The sequence below is a fragment of the Mytilus galloprovincialis genome, chromosome 10 (assembly GCF_965363235.1).
Source record: "Mytilus galloprovincialis chromosome 10, xbMytGall1.hap1.1, whole genome shotgun sequence".
Taxonomy (NCBI): domain Eukaryota; kingdom Metazoa; phylum Mollusca; class Bivalvia; order Mytilida; family Mytilidae; genus Mytilus; species Mytilus galloprovincialis.
In genome coordinates this window covers 81,335,483-81,362,008 of record NC_134847.1, presented here as the reverse complement: position 1 = coordinate 81,362,008, position 26,526 = coordinate 81,335,483, and the positions used below count along the sequence as shown (strand labels likewise).

General features: G+C 31.4%; 2 protein-coding genes across 2 annotated transcripts; both read right to left on the bottom strand.

The window, feature by feature from the left end:
- Positions 1 to 417: 417 nt before the first annotated feature.
- Positions 418 to 16,639, bottom strand: LOC143048548 (uncharacterized). Its single transcript, XM_076222273.1, has 6 exons — positions 16,412 to 16,639; positions 8,349 to 8,726; positions 6,527 to 6,895; positions 5,812 to 6,234; positions 4,161 to 4,279; positions 418 to 2,894 (listed from the first exon to the last, which is right to left on the bottom strand). The coding sequence occupies exons 1-6, from the start codon at positions 16,482 to 16,484 to the stop codon at positions 2,805 to 2,807; spliced, it is 1,452 nt and encodes a 483-aa protein (XP_076078388.1). The 5' UTR covers positions 16,485 to 16,639; the 3' UTR covers positions 418 to 2,804.
- A 3,025-nt stretch (positions 16,640 to 19,664) lies between these two features.
- On the bottom strand, positions 19,665 to 22,972 carry LOC143049378 (perlucin-like protein). Its single transcript, XM_076223038.1, has 5 exons — positions 22,854 to 22,972; positions 21,568 to 21,653; positions 21,153 to 21,234; positions 19,999 to 20,221; positions 19,665 to 19,737 (listed from the first exon to the last, which is right to left on the bottom strand). The coding sequence occupies exons 1-5, from the start codon at positions 22,921 to 22,923 to the stop codon at positions 19,713 to 19,715; spliced, it is 486 nt and encodes a 161-aa protein (XP_076079153.1). The 5' UTR covers positions 22,924 to 22,972; the 3' UTR covers positions 19,665 to 19,712.
- Positions 22,973 to 26,526: the final 3,554 nt, after the last annotated feature.

Here is a 26,526-nt window from a genome sequence, read left to right as displayed (position 1 = left end):
ATTTTATGCTTTCAATTGTAAAAAACATGTAAGATATTTTTGTGTCAAAGTAATGTATCAAAATAAATATGATTCATTGTTTTCAACTATAATGGGTATAAAAACTATTAAAATAATCTTTAAAATAAAAATAAAATATAAATTAAAATTTCACAATTACTCTTCGTACAGGAGAATTGAGTGAGTGGTAATTTCATTAAAATCAGGCTGAAACAATCTGTTTTTAGTTTAATATCATATACTAAATCATTATTTGTTGCCACATTTATTTCATTTTAACTAATTTTATCATGTAAAAATATATATGCACACAAGGTATCGACTTAATTTAAATCATATGTCACCAAAACTGTTTATTAGACAGTATAAAAGACCTCACCAGCCAGACTCCTACGAATAAATACGTACAAACTAACCTTATCATATATTTCATCAACTTTTAATTATGATTAAAAATTATATAATAGAAAACTCAACGTTCGTAACATTAATTATTTTTAACAAAATAACAATATACATAAAACACGATAATACAACATAAAAACAACTATATAACTTTCTTTTCTTGACTGTGTCCAGGTTTAACAACTATCATAATAAATATTTGTATTTCACAGAAAAAAATTAATACATGCCACATGAATAATCAACGCTTATATCATAAATAATCAACAGTTGTAACATTAACGATACACGACTGTAACATTAACGGTTAACGCATACACGCTTATTAGTTTAACAATCAACACTTGTAAAAATATCAATCAAAACTTTTAATAATAACGGTAAACGTTTGTAACAATAATGGTTAACGCCTGTAACTTTAACGATAAGACATGTGCCATTATTAATCAACATTGACAACAGTTTGTTGAATGAACGATAAATGCATGTAGCATGAACGATTCACGAATATAGCTTTAACAATAAACGCTTGTAACATGTAAGATAAACGATTGAATCATGAACGATACACGTGTTTCTCTAATTCTATGGAACTTAATCCCTTTCCAAACACATTTCTTTAAAAAACAATGATCAACGTGGGGTTGCCGGTGATCCCATAAATGATTGGATGTAATAAAGGGTCATAACCTTTATCAGCTTACTGGATGAATCAAAATAGGCTAACATGTGTTAATGGAATTGACAACGTTGAGGAATGTGGAAGGCACTCGTAGGGGATTTTATCTTAGCAAAAAAGAAAAATGTATTTATTAATCATTAGAGAAACAGATTCTTACATATTTACTCGTGGATTATCCGATTCATATATCCGATATCGAGGCAGTTAACTCTTGTTGTCTCGAACTCGGTTGACTCGAAATTTCGGATGAGTCGAAGTTTTCACGTGGTCCCGAACTTTGTTCCATATAAATGTACGTAATTCGACTCCTGATGATCCCCTAAAAACTACTCAATCGGCGTCTTTAATCTTGTTGTATTTTCTTTTGAAAAGAAAGAATGAGATAAAACAAAACGAAGAGGAATATGAATTTTCTAAAGTCTCTTGTATCCGAGAATAAACAATTTTGTCAACTATAAACGACCTGAATAACGAAATTATCGATTGGAAATTACTCTCTCGGATAAAAGCCATAGGAAAAAATTGTAACTGAAACAGTTGAATAAGTAAAAATAATGTTATTATAATAATGAAAGACCATGACATACAAATACATCGATCTGATATTAGAATATCGATCCCTTTCCCATATTCATCAGGATTTATTTTAGCTTTACCAAGCTAAGCAAGAGTTGTGTCCCTTGTTCTGTCAAACTTCCGGTTTCCGTTTGAGTCGAACTACGTGTATCTCGAAATATTTCTCTGGTCCGGCTGATTTCGAGACACCGAGAGTCGACTGTATTTCGATTTATAAATCCTGTATTAATGCACTGGTATCATTATAGGAATCTATATGTAATATTAACAATTTGAGCAAGAAATCAACTTTTATAGCACAACACAACAAACAAGCTACCTCGAATGCAACAGAATTTAACATTAAACAATATTTAGAGATATTGATGTGGATAAATGACACAAAAATAAAGAATAACGAGACTTGCTTCTGGTATTGTTTTTTTACACAAACCAGCAGACAAAACAAATATTCTGTGGAGAATTAAGATTAATTTAAGTATTTTTGCAGTTATCATTTGAACAGGGGGTTAAAAAAGTATATCGTGGGTAAGTATTCTTGTGTCGATAAATTAAAAACAACATACTATAAAGACATATAATGGCCTTTCATGAAATGGAAGATTTATTGTTTCTCTGATGAATGATTCTGCTAAAATAGTTTAGATCTATCGATCTATCTAAGATTCAAACTTCAAAGCATCATATTGTAATCCAAGTCATGCATGTCACATGCCCGAATAAGAATGTCCATAATTTTGTATTCTATACAAAATATACATGATCATATTGATGATTGTGTGTGCAAAAAAACGCATTTCTATGACTTCAAAAATTTAAAATTAAACATGACGATGGAAATTTAAACTTTCATTTGAATATGTATATCAAAAGAATTACCTGAAAACATAGGAATACGTGACCAATTAAATGATTACTCATTATTCGTATAAAAATGTTATAGCGATAGTTCAAATTAAAGACAAATATTTTCAAAGCTATACAAATTTCCAATGTAAATTTAAAACTTCTATTATCGAAATGAATATGTCATCTTGGGAATTTCCTTTTGTTTTTCTTATAAAACATGCACCGCATTCCTGATTTTGCATTGCTAAGATAGTTTAGACATATTCCATTTGTTAAATATGCCAAAATAGCATTATAATGGCAAAGGTCTATAACTCTCTGGAGGTTGACTATTGACTGCACCAGTGTCAAATAAATCCGTATACTCGTCTTCTGGGCTTACCTAGAAAGAGTAGAATAAAGACGCATTACAATTCTATAAACATACAATTGGTCTTATTGCGTGTGTATTGCATTCATGCAAGTTAAGTTTACTTATTTACTAGGCGAACCATACATTCTAAATAAGATGTTGTAAATATAGAAAAATAAAAAGTTTTCAGTCATCCTTTAGTTACCTTCCTGTGGTTTAACTGTATAATAATAATCATTGAAATTCTTTACATAGTAAGATAACAAAATTAATAGTGAATGTACGGTCGACCTAGCAAACAAGCATGGGTAAATGTATTATCCTGAGTATAAATGCTGCAATCGAAGTATAACAAAAACAATGAACTCAAAGGTAAAGTCAAGAACAGGGAAGTCAATAATAACTGACAAACAATAAAACATAATCAATCAACATAGCTATAGCGTGTAAAACTAATTCCATAGTTCTCACTTGGGACAGGCATTTGCCAGAACCAATTGTTGAATTAAACCTGGGTTTAGAGCTTGCTAAAACTTTCATACGTATGACATATGTTTATTGTTCTATTGAATAGACAGAATTGAATGAGCTTATCAAATAGAAATAATAGGTTAATACGGCAATGCTACAACAGTCAACATTGTGTAAAGATACACCACAACTGACTATATATATATAATGTATATAAAAAATCAAATAAATAGACAAATTAATTTTTACTTATCAGATTGAACAAGACAGCCAAAAAGTCATAGAATGTGTTTTTTTTTAATTTTTATTAAGAATATAAAGAAATATAGTAAATTTGTTGTTTATACCACACATATTGTTCATTTCAATGAAGACCTTACCACTCTTGTTAATAAGTGTCTAAAAATTTTCTTAATTGCTAATTCTGATGAAGATCTAATATCGATTGTTCGACTTAATTTAGACCTTTCTTTCATTTTTTATTTTAATGAAGACGCTATCTGCATATCTAATTTTCATTTAGAGGTTGCATTCGTTGTTATAATATAACCTTACCTTCATAATAAATTATTTTGATTTAAGATAATTTAATGTAGAACTAGCGTCATTGGTTATTTAAACGTAAATTTATCTTTCGTTGTTCATTTTGATTTAAAACGTTACCACTATTATTTATTTTTATGTAGAACTTATTGTTTCTACAAACAGTACCTCCATTGCTTCTCTTAAGGTAGACTTACGTAACTTCATTCTTAAAATGTAGGCAAAATGACATTTTTATATTGTAGACCTTACATCCATTATTAACTTTCATGTAGACCTTACCTTTCCTTTCCCTTTGAACTTCTTTCTCCAGATCGTATAACCTATGAGACCTGCTGCGGCTAATGCTGCTACGACTCCGATAATTGCACCAATAACTGGACCCTTGCTTGCTGACTTTTCTATATTTAAAAAATAAACTATTTTGAATGGTAAAACAAAAACAAACTTTTAAAAGAAAAAGATAATTTCTATTGGGAACATTATTTCTTTCTAGAAATAAATGATTAGGGTTTCTGTTCACAGTTGTTCATATTTCACACAAAACAATAAGTAAACGCTGACTATAGCAGCATCCTGCTCAATAATCTGCCCTTAATTGTCACCTTTTCCATTCCCTTTTTTTTCATGAGTTCTTAAAAAGACTCAAACAAAGTATCCAAGATGGCCACACCATAAATGGAAACTTTTGTGCATGTCCATATCCTGGTGATTATGTTAAATCGGACAGGAGAACGGTTAAGAACTCTTACCCCGAACATGTCTATGCGCAAAATGAAACAATTGAATAAAGCTAACCAGTTGCAGAAGGGATATCTGGAACGATTTCATTTTAGTTTAAATAATAATGATAATGATACTAATGGCAGGCTAACTCTTTATATACGCATTAAGTCATGTTGTTTGTGTAATAAGGTGAAGATTCAAAAATGAATATATATATCTTTTATAATGCATTTCAGTTCAATATCAAATGTAATACAACTGTCTCGATACGAGAAGACGTGGTACATCTAAGCGACATCTTATATTGCAATGAACGTACTGCATGTACTAATTTTATTACAATGACACTTTTACTATACATGCAAATATCACTTTGAATTGTAAACATAAATAAAAAAAATGATGGCGTATGGTTGGCTATGAGATACCTTTGCAAGAAATGACATATACATTAACAGCTATATGTCACCATAAGGCCTTCAACAATGAGCAAAGCAATTACCGCACAGTTCTGAAAGGCCCCGAAATCACATATGTAAAACAATTCAAACGATAAAACAAACGACCAAATCAATGTACAAAACGAAATGAACGAAAAACAAATATGTAACACAGCAAAATGGACAACCGCCGAATTACAGGCTCCTGAATTGGAACATACATACAAAATGTGGCGGGGTTAAAGATTTTAGCTGGATCCCAATCCTTTCCTAACCTGGGACAGTGGTGTAACAGTACAACATCAGAACGAACTATCAAAATCAGAAGAAAGATAAACAATTTAAGCGCATTGCATCTTAGCATTGTTAAACGTTTAAATACTTTAAATCAAGTTCTTGGAAGCAAGCTCAGAGTACATAGTGTAGAGGTCAGACAATTTGACAACCTTACACGTGTTATGTATTTGCTGTGTAGATTTAATTTAAAGCATGAGTTTGTTTCCAGGATCGTTATTTACTCAAGATAAACACTGAACAAATCATTCATGTTTTAAACTATAAATATGATTTAAACAAAATGTATTAAAACAATTAATTAAATAACTTATCCATGGTATTTATACTTGTCAATGGTTTAAAAATCCTTTGTTTTGTTTAAGATTTTGTTTCTATACTTTTTGTATTTGACATATTCCATACATGGTAATGGGTTTTTCTTTTTGATACAAAGAAATTGAGACAAACTCAAGTTTGCCCTTTTAACTAACCTTCGGTGCTTGCTTCAGATACACCAGGAGAACTGCTAGTGGATGTATTAGATGATGATGAAGTAACTTTTGTGACGAATGCATCAGTTGGATTAGTAACATCAGTTGGATCAGTGGGATCAGTAGAATCAGTGACATCAGTAGGATCAGTAACATCAGTAGCATCAGTAGGAAAAGTAGCATCAGAGTTAAGCGATGAAGTAAGTACTTCAGTAACAGGGTGTGTACTTTTAGATGTAGACGATGCCGGTGTTGTTGTTGGCAACGATGTATAATCTGGTTCACTATTTGTTGTCACAGTATCTGTTGTAGTAGGCTCTGTTTCCGGAGAAATGATTGTGAAGTTTTCACCACAATTGTATTCAGTATTGGTTAATAGAACTTCAGTACATGTTATCGTTAAGGTTTGGCTGTTATCTGTGGCTAGAAATATAGTGTACGTTCATTTCTAATTTCTTTTGACATATGAATTAACTACTAGAAAAGCAATTCAGAAAATGAAAGTTCCATGATTTTTTTAGAATAGTAAACAGTGATTATTAAAAAGAAAAATACATGTATTTACGTTCATACAGAATAATGCACAATATATGTCTATAAAGTGCTTTTTATTTTTAATAATGTTGTCTTATATATGTTCTGATATAGTAAATGATATTTCAATTATGATATTTTCTTTTTATCACATATAGTCTGCATACATGTAACTACTAACCTTGTAATAAGATCCAGAAGTTCCCATTCGATCCATCGTATGTATTGTCATATCTGAGTTGAATTGTGTCTGTCAAGCTTGAATACAATATCCGTCTTTCAAAAAGATTGACATCATCACAAGCAATATCACTTTCATCAGAACCGTCGATCACAAATAATCTCTGTGAACAGATCCCCGTGGATTCATTTATTGCAAATCTAATATCTAAAGCATCTATCTGTATACCAGAACCTCCTGTTGATTGAATAGTGCACTGACAACCGGATGTCAAACCACAGCCTCCATCTGAGTTCGGATATCCGTCATTCCACAAATATAATTGATCTCCACTTGCCGAACTATTGCACATTGACACGATATGACTAGCTGTAAAATAATCTTATCTTAAAATAGTAGCATGGAAATTTGTTCTAATTTACACATATGTATTTTTATTTTGTATTTATCAAAGTCTGTTTTATATAACTTTTTATATGACAGCTGATATGCTTTCGTTTGTTTATACTTTTTGGAAAGGTGCAAATACAATCTCATTCCGTCTTGTAAATGCCTCATCGACACACAAGTCTGTTTGTTACTCACAGTATCGATCTATAATAATATAAACGTTACCATATTTACTGCATCCAATGCGTATTTTGCCGACAAATAGTGTATATTCCGTGATGCAAGAGACCACAATATGTGAACATCCGAAACCTAATAATGTTCAAAGGTTGAAGAGCTGATCAAGCAAAAAGTACAGCTAAACAGGACAATATTACTGTCGATTCCATTATTTTATTGCCTATTTCAGTGACTATTTCAACGGTTACCTGATAAAATTCTGTATCTAGGTTTAAAAAGTACAGCTCGCGAAAAATACCCATCAAGCTATGAAAACCTTAGCAATGTGTTTGAACACTAATAATTTGTATCCAATAACTTGATTTGGTCACAACAAAAATTCCCAAATATCTTGATTTTTACTACATTTAACTATTACTATCATGATTTTTTTAAACATGCATGTTATTTAAGTTTATATTTTTTTTAGGAAATGCAACTCATAAGATTTAAACATGGAACCGACTGCTAACAGCCCGTTTGGTATCAAATATCAATTAACGAATAACGAACCGATTGTAACATCACATAGATGTAAGATGTGTTATGAGTGCAAATAAGACAACGTTCCATCCAAGTCACAATTTTGTAAAAGTAAACCATTACACATATATATTTATCGTGTTTTTCGTAAATAGTAGGATAATATCGAATACTATTAATTCGTATATTTTAACTAATTTGATTCGTTCAGGGATAGTCACATGTTAAACTATATTTTCGAAGGTAGATAAAAAAAAACGGCGGATAGCAAAAACCATATTGCACAGCAAGAAGCATATTGCACGGTTATTTTTAGAATATCTAAAAATCGACATACTTTGTGACGTCATGTAATGAATTTCAAGATATTGTTAAAAGTTTTATAATAAAATATCTATGATCGATTATTTGAAGAAGAAAAAATCTTCAAATACATAAGATGTGAAAAAAAAGGTAAAGGAAATAACAAATAGTTTGTTGTTAACGTCTAGCCAACAATCAAATGACGATTTTAAAACAAATAGGGTCAGAAATTAATAATATAACAATTATAGCCTATTCATGAGGTCAATACAGGATATATTGACCCCAAGAAGTATATCGACCTCGGACTTGGTCCTCTGTCAATATACTTCTTTCAGGTCAATATATCCTTGTATCGACCTCATACAAAGGCGATAATTGTATAATATTATTACAATATCGTGTCCTATATCAAACGCTTACTTACATTTTATACAATTATAAGTCATCCTCATATAATGTGTTTTTGGAAAGAAGATGGACTGATTACATACACCACCTGTATCGTTCCAAGCCACTTGTATAGAACCTATGTCTACACCTGTAAACCTTCTGTAATGCTCTAGTCCTTGTACACCGTAGTATCTCATACCACAATCCTCTGTCTCGTTCACATACCTACAACAGTATGTTTCGTTCCTAATTCCACCATAAGAAATATGTGGACAGTTTGTCTCTATTCTCTTACTATAGGTATATATGTCCTTTGGATATATAACTTCTCCTGTAGGACATGTTGGTTGAAGGGTGTCAACATTTCCATTACCGTAACAGGCTTCATCATAATAGTCTATTAACGAGCAATCTGTATAAATAAATAATAAAAAGTTTGAATTAAATGTTAATTGAAGTAACTGCAACTAAAATTCTAGACATTAATAGAAATTAACGTTTCATTCTCCAGTTTGATAAGAATGACAAGGAGTTGTAAGTGCATACACCCACTAGTCATTCTAAGTATCGAACATTGTGTAGTGGTTAATGCATCGGACTACTAACAAAGCTGTTCCTGGTTCGATCCCTGCTCCGGGTAGACAATGTCAGGGACTTAAATTTCGGCTCTCCCTTGACACCATTTGCGAGTATAGTCTTGAGGAAACGATAATAGTCCGTCGGAAGGGGACAATAAATGGCTGACCCGTGTTAAAAGAGAGATACATCTTGCACGTAAAAGACACTCTTGTAGATTTCGAAAAAGAGCAGGCTTATGCCGCTACAAGTCAGCACTTGTACCCGCAAAGTGGAATGGGATTAATATAAGTAACAAAACTTGTTTCCCAATCCACTATAAATAATTATGTTTATATTCAAGTATCGAAAATAGACGCAGAAAGCGTCTAACATTTCTGAAATACAATCATACGAGAACTGTCACTCCCATCATGCATGAAACTGCATCCAAGATATGAAGTTATTCTGTTCGACGGAATTTTTTTACGCGACGACTATATTTTTTAGGCGAACAGTCAACAGAAAGGACAAACAGGGTGATTGCAGATATAAAGTATACTTTTTTTTACTTTTTATATACACCTTTTGTTTGCGAGTGAAAAGCTAGCCTTTTGTAGCTGTGTATCGTGATACCGAGGTCTTTGGCCATTCCGATATGTCTACGGTGTTTTTAAGAAGCTCTAGATCTCAAATATCGTAACATGATTGCAATTCACCATATTAACAAGACAACTTAAATAAACTTAAATAAACCTTGTTGAAGGCCGTACGGTGACCTATAGTTGTTAATGTCTGTGTCATTTTGGTCTCTTGTGGACAGTTGTCTCATTGGCAATCATACCACATCTTCTTTTTATATTTGTCACTTTCCAGTGACTTCTTGTGTAACAGTTCATTAAGAAATTTTTGGAATTCATTTTTTAAGTCGACATATTGCCATTCACTCGTAATAACAAATCGACCATCGGTAATTACCATCGGTATAAAATGTGTTTATTATAGTTTTGACAAGTAAGTAAAATTAACTATGTGAAACTTCTAATTTTGATTTAGCTAATATTTTCATTATAATATAATAAAATTACCTATACGATAGCGTCTGAACGGTCATACCATATGAAGAGTTTAGAAGTATTAGAAGTAAACTGTAACAGAATGTTAATTACCCCGATGTACGTGTACGGTCGGACCATACGCGTACGGTCGGACCATATGAGTATATACCCACATGGTCATGACCATATGCGTATGGTCCAATTACTCATATGGTCCGGAACACATATATCACTTAGGGATCATAGATTTATTCTTACGAGGAAGCTCTGAGCATATATATATATAACATCTTCATGCCTTATATATCATGTACTGTAGTACGCCGCTAGATTAAAACTGACGTGGAAAGGTAACACATGCCCACCGAAAGCTCTTTTTTTGAGAGCCCAGGTGGTCGTGTGGTCTAGCGGGACGGCTGCAATGCAGGCGATTTGGTGTCACGATATCACAGTAGCATGGGTTCGAATCCCGGCGAGGGAAGAACCAAAAATATGCGAAAGCAAATTTACAGATCTAACATTGTTGGGTTGATGTTTAGACGAGTTGTATATACATTATGTACACAGCCATGTATCACCATCATTGAAGGCGATCCGATGGATACATCTGTTGTAGAGTTGTCACTGACTCAGACGTACTTATGAATATAATTATTTTCTGTGACTGTATATTACATTAATTTGTAGGATCCTTTACTATAGATAATTTAGCTGATCTGTAACAATAACATCTTCATGCCTTATATATCATGTACTGTAGTACGCCGCTAGATTAAAACTGACGTGGAAAGGTAACACATGCCCACCGAAAGCTCTTTTTTTGAGAGCCCAGGTGGTCTTGTGGTCTAGCGGGACGGCTGCAGTGCAGGCGATTTGGTGTCACGATATCACAGTAGCATGGGTTCGAATCCCGGCGAGGGAAGAACCAAAAATTTGCGAAAGCAAATTTACAGATCTAACATTGTTGGGTTGATGTTTAGACGAGTTGTATATACATTATGTACACAGCCATGTATCACCATCATTGATGGCGATCCGATGGATACATCTGTTGTAGAGTTGTCACTGACTCAGACGTACTTATGAATATAATTATTTTCTGTGACTGTATATTACATTAATTTGTAGGATCCTTTACTATAGATAATTTAGCTGATCTGTAACAATAACATCTTCATGCCTTATATATCATGTACTGTAGTACGCCGCTAGATTAAAACTGACGCGGAAAGGTAACACATGCCCACCGAAAGCTCTTTTTTTGAGAGCCCAGGTGGTCGTGTGGTCTAGCGGGACGGCTGCAGTGCAGGCGATTTGGTGTCACGATATCACAGTAGCATGGGTTCGAATCCCGGCGAGGGAAGAACCAAAAATTTGCGAAAGCAAATTTACAGATCTAACATTGTTGGGTTGATGTTTAGACGAGTTGTATATACATTATGTACACAGCCATGTATCACCATCATTGATGGCGATCCGATGGATACATCTGTTGTAGAGTTGTCACTGACTCAGACGTACTTATGAATATAATTATTTTCTGTGACTGTATATTACATTAATTTGTAGGATCCTTTACTATAGATAATTTAGCTGATCTGTAACAATAACATCTTCATGCCTTATATATCATGTACTGTAGTACGCCGCTAGATTAAAACTGACGTGGAAAGGTAACACATGCCCACCGAAAGCTCTTTTTTTTGAGAGCCCAGGTGGTCGTGTGGTCTAGCGGGACGGCTGCAGTGCAGGCGATTTGGTGTCACGATATCACAGTAGCATGGGTTCGAATCCCGGCGAGGGAAGAACCAAAAATTTGCGAAAGCAAATTTACAGATCTAACATTGTTGGGTTGATGTTTAGACGAGTTGTATATATATATATATATATATATATATATATATAAGTCTGAAAATTATATATTTGATATAAACTCATTTGTTATTTTAAATGTCAAAAGTGGACTAAATGTAGGTTTTAAGAATTTTTATATCATTTCATTAAGTAAAATTAAGCATTTATTCAACCTCAGATGAGTATAGAGAGATAACTTTAAAAATAATGACAAAATATTACTTTTATAAATTATTCTATACATCGTAGATAAAATAAGTATACCAATAATTATTTAATTGTTTTTAATAAAGATATCAAATCATAAATAACTTTAAGTCTTAATCAAATTAATTTAATCAAAAACAATTACATATGTTCCTTATAATCTTGGATAACATTCCTTTAACAAGACAAAATGTCATACTATCTATCTATAAAACATTATTCCATATGGACAAAATTTCTTATGGACCTTTGCACTTCTCTTCAGATTACTTCATAGATAGGGACATAAATTCATGATACAAAGTCATGAAATAGTCTTTGGAGATTAGAGGATATATTTCATATGGACCTTTATCCTTAATTCTCTAACTGGAAATTACTTCATAGAAAAGAACAATATTTCATGATACAAAGTCATGAAATATTATGAAATGAGATAAATGGATAAAATTTCATAGGACAATATTTTGTTTTACAAATGAATGACACAATTTGAATGTTTTCTATATATTAAAGACACGACTACGCAATACTAAACTTTACTTTCACGAGATTTTATATATAATAATATTGGGCATAAAATACGACGTGGAAAAAATAAAAGCTTGTTACCGAACAATGATTTTGAATGGAAACTGTCCAAGTTATACACATGGCTTTGTTAAATGAACTTTCATTGAACATTGGGAACAAACTTATTTAAAAAGTGACCTGTAAAGTCTTATTACACTTGAGGAAGTAAAAGACAATCATAAATTGTTTTTAAGATTACTGTTTTTTTTCTTATTATTATAAAGGATTCGTAGAAGTTGGAAATCCTTTCTGAGACTTATCAAATTAATTTTTAAGCTTCTAAATCGATCAAGAATGTAAAGGACTTATATCATATCAATAGTGTGTTAAAAGTTAAAACAAGTGTTCATATTTAATATAAATCATATTTTGTTTTTAAAACAAACAAACAAATACTATAAAAGAAAGATAAGGCGCCCAAAATGAGCAGTATAACCACAATCATAACTTTTGAACAAGATACAAAAATAGAAACAAATAAGTGTAACATATCCTTATAAAAGAGTTTTGGTTTAATGGAGTAAAGTTAATAATTTTGGGAATTTGTAGGATTAATACCACCAAATCAAAGTACATCACATCCGGTTGCATAACGAAATACGGCGAACAAAAAATTCTCCTCAGATTTGACAGTTGTAGGAAATATATTCTACAGTTCATTGCAGTTCTGAGTCATAAGCATATATCTTGGGTGTTTCGAAGAAGCCGTGGTGTAGGTTTAAGCGCATTGGACTACTAACACAAAGGTTCCTGGTTCGATCCTCGTTCTCCCTAGACAACATTTACAAGTATAGTCGTCCTGTTAAACATTGATATATAGTCGGAAGGGGACGATACATGATTGACCCGTGTCAAGAGAGACAAATATCTTGCACGTAAAATACTCCCTTGTAGACTTCGAAAAAGAGCAGGCTAATTAATGCCGCTAGAAAGCAGCACTCGCAAAGTGGAATTGGATTGATATAAGTTGCAATGACTTGTTTCCCAATCTACTATGACTAAATAATTTAAACTAAAGAAGCATTTTTTTTATTTGGGGTTTGTATAGAATTTGGGAACTTGAGGTGGCACACAGGAAAAAAAGGGGTGAAAATTTGATAGGTTAATTTTCAGTGACGGTTATTTTCTGAGTTATATGTTATGTGAAATATTTTCTATAGAACTGGACAGGATAAAACGTTACTCATGACAAATTCTGCACAATTTTTCGAAAAGTGCAAATCTAACAAAGAGTAATAGGAGAAATACAATGGTTGTATTACACCTGTAATATCAAAAATACATAATATGACCCATTGTTTGTTTCTCTGAACTCTTTTACTGAACAGCTCACCTCTATGAACTAATATTTTCAATAATATTTTAATTTTGAATAATGTTTTTGCATATTTGAAGATAACATACATCTATATAAAGCTCTATACAAAAATGTCAAAAGAATTTGTCTATCATGTCAAATAGTTTTTAATACTAAATAGACGATCACGGTCGCAAGGAAAAGGGTGACATAATGTATTCAAAAGTGAAAACAAACTTAGTCTTGTTTGAATAAAGTACTTAATTAGAAAATGTAGTCAGTTGATGAAAACATCACAGATTTAAAATCAATTTGAAATCGTGCATGATAAATGATACATGTTGATTTATATTCTTTTTTAATGTTATTGTTTAAACACCTGATCATATATAAAGAGATGGCTGGTTGAGCAACAATAAATTCAGGTATATAAGTTATATAAGTAAGTTTAGTTTTCTGTCCAGAAAACCAAACAAGAGCTTGCTAAATGTGTATTTGTAAGTGGTTTATACTTTAGTTTAATTTCTAAATCTGGTTAAATAAATATTGTATATGATATAAAACAGTATTGAATTACATAATATACTTATACATTTATGACGGTATTATGATTTCAGTCCGAAGGGTCTCATAGACAGGTGATAATAAAACATCTTAATGTGAGAACATTGTCTTCATTGTTATACACAAGGAAGTTGGTGATTAGTACTGGTTTAATACAGTCTGTAATAAAATACGTTAAAAGAAAGGAGGATTTATGGTATGGGAATTTTCTTTTCTGAACAAATTCATATCGGACTTTATTGTATGTGTTTTTGTCAGTTTCAAATGGCCGTCAGCTACCTCGTTGGCTTTCACACCATATCACCCTATTTCTGATTTATATGGAATAAATCGCACAAAAAGTCAGATATTTCAGTACTGTCAAAATCAATTTCCATTTTATTTGTGAATTAAAAATATGATGTGTCTGGAGACAATAGTCCAACATTCAAATGTCAGATGTGATGTCATAGAATTCAAAATTACATAGTGAAACAAATTACTGGTAATTTTACAATTAGTTTTTGGAAAAAATTAAGTACCAAACAACTTCCTTCGCCCTTAAAGTGAAATCACCATACTTTATGTAATCTTTTACAAAAATCTTCTCCTCTGAAAAGACTGGGCCAAATTGAATCAAACTTTGCCTAAATTGTCCTCAGGGTATCCTGTTAATAAATATATCTGATGACTCCGCACATAAACCTAAATGGCCGTAATGAAATAAAAAGAACAAGGAGAAAAAGGGGGCGGTTCAAAATGCGGTATGACTTATATCTCTAAAGCATTTAGAGCAAAAATCATCTGACATGGAGTACAAATGTTTATCAGGACAAGATCTATCTGTCCTGACATTTGTAGACGCATCACACGACCCGTTGTTGGTTCGTTCCTGTTCCGTAATTTAAGGGTAATTTGCAGTTTTTGGCTATTATTATTTCATATTATAATATTAGAGCTATATAATGTAAATAACAAAACTGTACGGCAATGTAAGCTCTAGTACTACAAATAAGTCACCATGATCAAAATTGACAATTGATCCCCTCAGGAGGTATTGCCCTTTTGAAACTTTTTACAATTGTTCGTAAAGTTTTGTTACCTCCTACAAAAATCTTCTTAACCTAATCATGGGCCGAATAGAATTGAATTAAACCACAATTTTCAAGAGGGTATCATTATTGACAAATGTCATCGATGACCTTGCCTTTCAACTAACACGTCCAATTGATATAATTTTGGCCTATTATCTAGAAATAAACTTTCAATAGAAAAAAAGATCAGGAAGACAAATTCTACAAATAAGTCAACACGTTACAATCTTGAGTATATACGCTAAAATGGTAATTCTTTTATAATTATTTTAGGCATTATTGTCATTTATCTCAAGATCTATAATATATAGATAAAAACACTAAAAAGCCAGCATCACAAGAAAGACTAGATCTACAAATAAATGTAATGACTGATATTGTCAGTCGAATCCGTATTAGAGTTATTGCAAATGAATAACGAATTTTCCCATTTTGGAATGATCGTTTATTATCTTGATTACTATAACATATATATAGAAATTACATTAGGAAATAAGAATAACGAAGAAAAGATGTACAATAAATCTTATGGCCGAAAAAGTCAGACAACTAAATTATAGGGAACAAAACAATTTGTCAATTGTTGGAAATATAGAATGAATTTCCACTCTGCGAACCTCCGTTTTTGTGCTGCTTCTACAGCTTGTATAAATAAACTTTATCTTTTTTGGATACAAGAAGTACCACAATAACGGTCGTCTTCTCTTTTTTTAAATTATTTAACCCAAATTGTATACAATTAAGGCTCGAAATATTTCACCATTATAAGTGACAGCTTTTTTCCGTATCTTTTATTTACAGTCACTACATAGTTATTATTATTCTATCATCCAATTAATACAAAATGAAGAAAGTGCAAACAATAGAAACCCACACATGTAGTGAAGAAGGAAAGCAGCACACCATTATATCTTACCAGAATGTATAAACAGCAAACAGAAACACAATTTTGTCCAACAAAATTTATTGAAATTCATCAAATATTCCATCGGATAATTTCAACTCTTTTTTACCATTTCTAATGAAGTTTATACTTTGTAGGCTACGGTTTGGTTAAATATTACTGCTCAAAACTTTCTATAACATTTAACAAGTGTTCAATGACAATACCTATGCAACGATTCGTCATAGATCTATCGTGTGTATTCAATGTACTGTCACTGTTTAATAGCGGTTCAATTCAATTAAATGCCTATATGCATTCAATATTATAAGATATATTGATTTTCTTTTAACAATTTCTTTTATAACCAATCATGCGCTACATACTTCCTTATTTAATTACAGTTGTTAAAATCAAAGTTATTTTTTCTATTTTTATTATCTGCTATTGAAAGGGTATTTCTTAACGACCCAGAAGTACCGCACTGAAGTATGAAACACTATAGAATTTTATCGAACTAGGAAGTACATTGACCATGTCATTATAACTAGTTCAATATATTAAAAAACGACAAATGATAACTCTGATATTATTTCTTTCGTTCAGTCTGTCTTCATGGACAAGTTATGCATTATAATTGGAAATTTATTTAACGACAACCCTATAAACTTAAAATTCCTTTTTGAAACATATTTAATATTTTTGTTATAAATTTGTCACATTAAACCAAATATCAAGTGAAATCGGAGTAAAAACACGATTAAAATAATTAAGTTGATTTGTGTTATATGATATAGTGTAACGCCACTTAGGGTATATAGCAATTTCCTTTTATTCAACTGCACCCTGACAATATGCAGATTCCAAGACTAATTAAAACGTTTAATAGGATATTAGTATATAAAATATTAATGTTTCTATTTTCAATATTGAATGGTAGTGGCGATATATTACATGTTCCTCAAATGAATATTTCTGGCAAATAATAAAAAAAAAATTAGTATGAGCGTTTTTCCATAGATAGTATTTGATTTTGAAACTTTATAATTTGTCATTCCTTATTGGATTTATAGTGATATTCTACATGATATACATTAGGTCTAGAATGTTTAAATTAAATCCAAAATTTACACCGTTGTTAGTATTAGAGAATCTAGACTCGCTTTGGAATAAGCAAATTTTATATATAGTTTTGACATGAATATCAATAATGTGGTCAGTGTTATAAATTTCCTATTCTACATGGTATACATTAGGTCTAGAATGTTTAAATTAAACCCGAACTTTACACCGTTGTTAGTATTAGAGAATCTAGACTCGCTCTGGAATTAGTAATTTTTTATATATGGGTTTGACATGAATATAAAATAATATAAATTTCCTGTTAACATAACTTTGAATTTTTCGAAAAACTTAGAACTTTCTCACCCCAGGCATAGATTACCTTAGCCGTATTTGGCACAAAATTTGGGAATTTTGGATCCTCAATGCTCTTCAACTTTGTACTTATTTGGCTTTATAAATATTTTGATATGAGCGTCACTGATGAGTCTTATGTAGATGAAACGCGCGTCTGGCGTACTAAATTATAATCCTGGTACCTTTTATAACTATTTACACCACTGGGTAGATGCCACTGCTTATGAACGTTTCGTTCTCGAGGGTATCACCAGCCCAGTAGTCAATATGTCGGTATTGACATGAATATCAATAATGTGGTCATTTTTATAAATTTCCTGTTTACATAACTTTAAATGAGCGTCACTAATTAGTCTTATGAAGACGAAACGCGCGTCTGGCGTACTTAATTATAATACCTTTGATAACTATCATAATTTTTTGTTCCATACAGTTATTGGACTTTGATCAATTTTGACGCAGTATTTATTTGCATGTGAATATCCGCATGCATGTTTTCATAAATAGCAATTTTAGTAAATTGTTATTCGATGCCACATAAACATTTTAGACTATTTCTACAAAAGTTATAATCTCCATTTTGGGGGTATTGTGAGGTATTCTAATGACGTACCTTCAATGTAAATAAAGATGATCTCAACGATCTACAATGTGTTGCACTATTCTTTCATTGAGGCATCGGAACTTATTTTCTTATTCTAACCTGACGCGGCTGCGTATTTATACATTCAGCGCATCGAAAAGGAAATTTAATTGTAGGCAATTGCAAATCAGAATTGTGGTTCATAATCGAAGATTCTATCATATTTTTATGTTTCAAGGACGATATCTTAATTTGTTATGACATTATGGAATTTATGTGTCAACAATGATAATCGTAGATTCCATTTGATTTCCTTTTTTACTTATATTTTATCCCGAAGGTTCAACACCGTCATTGTTAGCGGTAATCCTGTATCAAGGAAATGAAAATAGAAAATGCAAGCTGGCGTCTATCGTATAACTGGAAGATATACTAATTACAGTAGTTTATTCGACAGTTTACATGTTATTTTTTGTTAATTACCAGTTCGATGTATTAAGATCTATACAGGTATTGGAAAATGCAGGAATCGTAAAAAAGTAACACACAGCAAAACAGACCATAATAACTACCAACACCGTATTACTTTGAACAAAAACTACACATACACATAAGGAAAACCAAAGGCATACCGAAAATAGTCATCATATAATACTAAAGGTTTTTGCTAGTAGACGGTTATTTCTATTTTGCATAGAATTTGAATATTAAGTGACTTATTTAGAATTCGTATCAATTTTCAGTTCCTTCTAAAGATCCCTTTTGTAAATTGTTTCTGATATGAATACTTGTGTATTTAAGAGAGAGGTCAATGCTCTTCAACTTCGTTCTTTAACTATCGTTTTATGTTGAAAACAACTCGGCGTTTGTATGTGCAAATAGTTATTGTCTTAATATTCCTATTTTTAACTGAACAACAGCCTTCATTGAAATCAACCTCAGCCAATTTGTCAGGTTCAACGAAATTAATTTGATTATTCAATATCAGATCTGATAGATTAATGTAATCAATAATAAGCATAGGAAAAATGTAGCACCTTAGAATTTGTCGACAGGTTAACAAATTACAATTTAAGTATTATGATGAAGACGATATAACTGTATGATAAAAGCTTAAGCCTTCATATTTATGTCGTAGCTCTGGAATTACGAGTTTTGTAGTCAGCTGACTGCATTAATGTTTCTGACATACAACAGGTAACTAATTGACCTGCTGTCCAAATATTTTCATATCGTCCGTCAAGAACAGTTGTTTAAACTATAAAAAAAAATCATAATAACGTAATGCTTGAAATTTTTATTGAATTATGTTAAAGAATTTTTCATCACTATTCACTGTTCTTTTTTCCTTCCATTCCTGAAAAAATAAATAAACAGATGTTCTTCTAAAATAAATAATGTTCTCAACCATTTGTCCTTTTGTATTCGATCTGATACGTCGATCTGAAAAAGTGGGATGTTCAAATCTATAAATGTACCTTTTTAAACAGATCTTATTACTACTGTCTTAAAATTATTGAATACTGTCAACCCATCAATATTTGGTTAACAAAGTGTGAGCCTATACTTTCATAAAGACAATGAAAAAATACATTGAACATATTGATGAAGTACTTACCGCTGACAAATAAATTTGAAGTTGCCTTTGCAGGTAATATCATGCCAAAAATATCGTTTATGGTTAAGCCAAACCAAACAATTCTCCCCTGATCCTCCGGCTGGTTCGTTAGAATCTCCAGTATACCAGTGGTTATAGGATATTGGCTCTTGATTCTCTATCCAAACCCATCTTCCTTCAGCAAACATGTCTGTACCGCCCAACCACACTATGTTAGGGTATACTGTGTAAAACAATAATTTAAGAAAAATAAGTTGGAAAATTGGAAACGTGATGGGTGAATATATGAATTCATTAAACTATTAAAATCTAATTGTATGTTTGCTATAAATTTGAGAGTCGGGTTTCAAAAATAGTCCGATACAAGGAAAACAGAAATGATTATTCATAGTATTGGTTAACTAACAGAACATGATGATATACCTCAATCGCTGTTCAGAGAAGACTGCTGAGTTAACTGGTTTAAGCTAAACTAAGCCAGAATATAACATTAATGATCGTCAATACATTTTTGAGTATAAAGGTGGTGTAGTTCTGTGTTGGTGTCAATAAAATTGCATTAAGTAATTGTTTCGTAACATCTTATGTTCAAATAGTCAATGTATTTTTAAATTAAGCAAGAAATAAAAATATGTTAGTAGTTGAAAAAAAATATTTGTGCAGCTTGATATACGTACACACCAGTCATGTGTCTTGTGTTTTCGTGTGTTGAATTGTATTAAGACGACCAAATGTGTATAACAATTGTAAGTTAAATACAAATATACCACTGGGTTTCTGCTTCTTCTAATTGATATTTAGCTAAACAAATACTGTGTTTATCTGTTACGTTTTAGCATATTCGAAGCAGTGAGTTCTGAAGAACCATATAGACATAACTGGTATACTTTCTGGTTAAATGGAAATAACATGACATTAATTTATCGATTTTCATTTAGAAATATACCAATTTGTATTTCATAGATAGAGTTTCATGCTTTATAACATCATTAATGACTTTTCATATCAAATAAACTCATCATAGAAACCAGGATTAAATTTTGTATATACGCCAGACGCGCGTCTCGTCTACAAAATTCAGTGACGCTCGAATAATAAAAAACGATCAACTAAAGTAAAGAATGCAAAGTATTAATATTGAAAATTTAACTTACCGTTTGTTATTGACTTGATAAATTTCATTTCATCAGAATTGGATACAGTTGCTAGACAACCGCCAAGTGAATAACATACACTCTACAATTTGTGAGATAAGTTTTAGTTCAGTGTTAGCATTTTGTTTAACATTTACATCATATCTATGTATTTTGTTTACTGAATTGAAATCAAAGTAACAACATTTCTTAGTTCCGTTAACTATAACTTAAAAAGATATCTGTGAAATCAGACTCTTGTTAGGAAAAGGTTTTTCAAGTATTGAGGTACGATATCAAAATAGTGCTTTATACAATGCAGACAATCACATTAACTCAACTTGCCTGAAACATGGTTGATGTTTTTATCTTATTTTTCCACATAGTGTACAACTTTTTTCAATTAACTTATGCCAATTAGAATAAAAAATTATACCTGAGCTTCCATCCATGTCATTTGTTGATGGACTAACATAAACTCCTTGTTTCTATATTTCACCCACATGTGGTCATTATGGCCATCTGTAATAAAATATTATAATGAAAATGTGTTAAATAAATAAGTTTCACCGGCCGATTTTACCGAAACAAATATTCAACTATAAATCCAAATTTATTGGCGGCATAAATCTTAACGGTATCAGGCGTTTGTTTATAAATCAAAATGATGTATGTATAAGGCCAAGGAACAGTACATGGGCTATCATCCCACATATTTTGGTAAAATTTGGCATACAACTTTGGCTTGTTAAACTGTATCTGAAAATCGAAAAGAAAAATGCATTTATCTTTTTTAATTTAATTTTTGGGTCCTCTGCGTAGACCGCGTTCAAACTATGTCGATTTCTTTGTAAAATTAGGTGACAATGATTTAGATTTAAACAACTAAAGATGTAAATTGCATGATAAAAATAACATATGTACATTTTTACGAGCTTTAGAAGCAGGACAAAAGGCAAATCTTGTTTTATAAATAGTACTAATTGTACAGTAATTTAAAGATTTCATGCATTGAACATAAATGAATTGAAAACTATACTCCATAAAAGAAAGTGTATAAGAAAAGAAAATATTGATAACCATAGACTAAAGAATGATACACAAAATTACAAATGGTATATCTATGACAAATTTAGAAATTAAGAATGACAAAAATATTGTTTATTAGACATTCATCATACAGATGGGTTATATTTGATTTCTGTATACAGATGAAATCAACGTTCAACGAGTCAATTCTTATAAGCTGATATACTACTAGTTTTACCATGAACACAATTAAAGATACGTTATTGTCTAATTGCATACCTGGTACAGCCGAACAAGGTGCATGAAGGTTTTTAAACTTCTGCACCGCAACCTCATAAAGTAAGTCGAACAAGGCCAAAACCTCTATCTATCTACAAAGTGTTAACGCCTTACACAAAAATTTAATCTTCAAAGTCAAACGGTTTGGCACAAAATGAAGTAAAATTGATGCATTTGGTATTTTCAGTAATACGGTGTTGGAAGTTATTGTGATCTGTTTTGATGTGTGTTACTTTTTACGATTTCTGCATCCATCGTAAAGATGCTTCATACAAGTTTGGAAAGTGCAAAATTATATTTATGAATTGTTTTAATTACCTAATGGTTTAATTGATAGTATAAATTAAAAAAAATAATGTATATTTGAATATATATAAAGATCTAACTTCAATAATGAGTTCAAAGCTAATTTACCTAAGACAGTAATATCCAATAAGCAAATAGCTATTATCCAATAAACATCCATTGTAGTAACACTAGTCATGTTTGAAAATTAAAACTGTATACATATGTGGTAGTGGTATCGATATCTTAGAACATTAAAATGCAACATGATAATATCAGTTAGTACATCATTATATAAATCTTTATTAAGGCTGACGAAGTAGTTAAATATTGAGTTGGATTTTAACACACTGTTTCAACTAGATGGTGATTGCTATGTAGCGGTTTCCATAGCTGTAGTTGGCAAAACATTTATGAATGTTTGGATCTCAATTCTCCTCAATGCCGTACTTTATTTGACCTTTACAACTTTTTTTTATTGAGTGTCACTGGTGAGTCATTTGTGGACGAAACTCGAGTCTGGCGAATATAAAAAAAAATATTATGAGTATATTTCCATAGTCTTTAGACAAGTTTTTGTAAACATATATTAGGACAATATATTCTCTTTGAGTTAATGTTTCGGCTTTTGATATTTCATTGTATCAGACCATCAATCACAAGTTGAAATTTCGTTGCTAGTGCAAAGAACAGAAAAAAGCGTTTTTGACATTTTTTATATAATATTTGAGAAAGCTCAAACACATTTTGATATGCACGCTTGTTGTTTAATTTAAATGTATTCCTATAAGTGCTGACTGTGATATGAAAGCCCTATTATGTTCTTATTTTCACAATTATTTCACAATAGGCAGATATGATAATCAGTGGGATAACTCTCATGCAAGGACCAAATGATGTAAAAGCTAGCAATTATATGTTATTGTACGACTTTCAACAAAGGGCAACATACACACCTCATAGCAAGCTATTAAATGCCTGATGTAGTTACAAAACAAAATAAGATTCAAAGCAACAAACAACAACCACTCACGTGTAATTACATGCTTCTGACTACGAGCAAATTTATACACTTGACACACAAAGAAAACAAGATTTTAGCGAAATGTACAATGTATATATCAGATAGTAAAAGTATTTATTGAAAGCTTGTTCATAGCAATAAGAACTGATCAAATAATCATGCGTCGTAATTTAATAGCAATCAGTATACAGCCTATGAATTTATGGTAAAATCTAAAGTTAAACTCTATCTCCATAGTTAAAAACATCCCAAGCGCAGTTTTGATATTTTAAAATTTATTTCTCTACCATCCTCGTTATGCCTATACAATCAGCAATATTTTATGTTTTCAATATGTCTTTTGGTTGCTGTAATGTGTTGTTCAATAATCAAATGTGTCAAAACAAGTCACAAAACAATAACACTTTCGAGCATGAGCAATCCAGTACAGTAAGATCCATGTAGTACCTCAATCAACTCTAGTTCAATCTTCATGTAGAAAACTTTCCTCATGAATCATAGTTTTTACACTAGGAACCATAATCGAAGTTATATACCTTTGGTTGACACTTTTGACCCAGTCATATAAAAAAGAAGATGTGGTATGATTGCCAATGAGACAACAGTCCACAAGAGACCAAAATGACACAAACATTAACAACTATAGGTCACCGTACGGCCTTCACCAATTAGCAAAGCCAATAATGCATAATCAGCTATAAAAGGCCCCGATAAGACAATGTAAAACAATTCAAACGAGAAAACTAACGGCCTTATTTATATAAAAAGAATGAACGAAAAACAAATATGTAACACATAAACAAATGACAACCACTGTGGTATAACAGTACAACATAAGAACGAACTATAAAAATCAGTTGAAAAACATATTTGACTAATACGACGACTGCACAAATGTTCTTTAAATTTAATATCTGCAATTATCAACCATTCATTTTATCATACAATCATCCAACTATAAATGTACAAATAAATTCTTATGTTTCTCTGTTTCCATATTGATCAAATGGTAATGTGAATACTTCTGTTTAAATAAAAGCTCATTTTGGGTCCTCTTCGCGGTGGGCATTTGAACTCAGAGATAGTTATTTTGATTTAAACTAAACCGTAAAATGTCTGATGAATATGACAAAATAAAACAATAAATGCATATTGTCGAAAAAAATAAAATTTTGTGAAATATACCAAAATAAGTGATTGTTATATGGATGTACAAATAGCAATCCACATGAAGAGGCATACGACCAAACGGTACATAGGATCATTAAGCCTATTATTATACTCATTATATGCCTGTCATAAGTCAGCAGCCTGTAATTCAGTGGTTGACGTTTGTTCATGTCTAATATAGCTGTTTTTTTCATAATTTGTTTTGTAATAATAAGGCCGTTAGTTTTTTTCAATTTCATATTTTTCATGTCGGGGCATTTTAAAGAAGACTATTTGGTATGGATTTTTCACATTTTGACGGTCTTATAGTTCCCTGTTAATTGCTTTTATAGTTATCAACGGTACCAGGATTATAATTTAGTGCGCCAGACGCACGTCTCGACTACATAAGACTCATCAGTGACGATCAGTTCAAAATAGTTATAAAGCCAAACAATTACAAAGTTGAAGAGCATTGAGGACCTAAAATTCCAAAAGAAGTTGGGCTAAATACAGCTAAAGTAATCAATTCCTGGGATAAGAAAATCTTTAGTGTTACGAAAAATTCAAAATTTGGTAACAGGAATTTGATAAAAATGACCATATAATTGATACTCATGTCAACACCGAATTGCTGACTACTGGGCTGGCGATACCCTCGGGGACGAAACGTCCACCAGCAGTGGCATCGACCCAGTGGTGTAAATAGTTATCAAAGGTACCAGGATTATAATTTTGTACGCCAGATGCGCGTTACGTCTACATCAGACTCATCAGCCACTTCAATTATAATTTGAAAGATAATTGTCTCATTGACAATCATAACACATCGCGATATTTTCATATAAATCAAGTCAAGTTCCTAGTCCTTTGACTGTTTTTCTGTGGATGGATGAAACATTTTTTTGATATGTAATAAAATTCAAAAAAATATAATACTTAGTAGCAATCATTCAACTGTATCCAAATTTTAAATGCCAAATTTTAATCTATATACATAATATAGCTGAACATACTGAAACTTATTGCAAGTGTCAAACTGACCTAACACTACCTTGTTGATTGTCTTTGTTTTATATTCTCATTATTTGGACATATATAATTTTGACATATATAGGCACACTTACTATCAACAGTTAAGATATTATCAATAAATCACACCTACTATACGAATAACGGCATAACAATCTTATAAATAGCCCAGAAATTGTTATGGTAGTATAAAGTTTCTCAATGATTAAAATTAGTTTTAGTCAAACTGCTATATATCCAATGATTTTTTTCAAATACGTGTGTGGTTCAACTTTTTTGAAATTTTTATATGTTCTGTCAAAGGGTCAAAGTAAATATTTTGTCAAAATGTTATGATTATTAAACGAGACAAATTAATTTTAGTCAAGGTGTTTGGTACCACCTTAAGTTGGTTATGTAATTGTAAAAAAATATAAGATAAAAATTGATTTAAGATGCTTATCCAAAAAAGTAATAAAAGAGCATATAAATAACAGAGACCTATATAATTTAAAAACAAACTATGTCATGTACAAAATTACCAGTCAATAGTGTCTGCGCAGAAAGATGATGAACCAGTGGTATGTCAAAGAACGTCTTGTCCTTTTTCTAAATAAG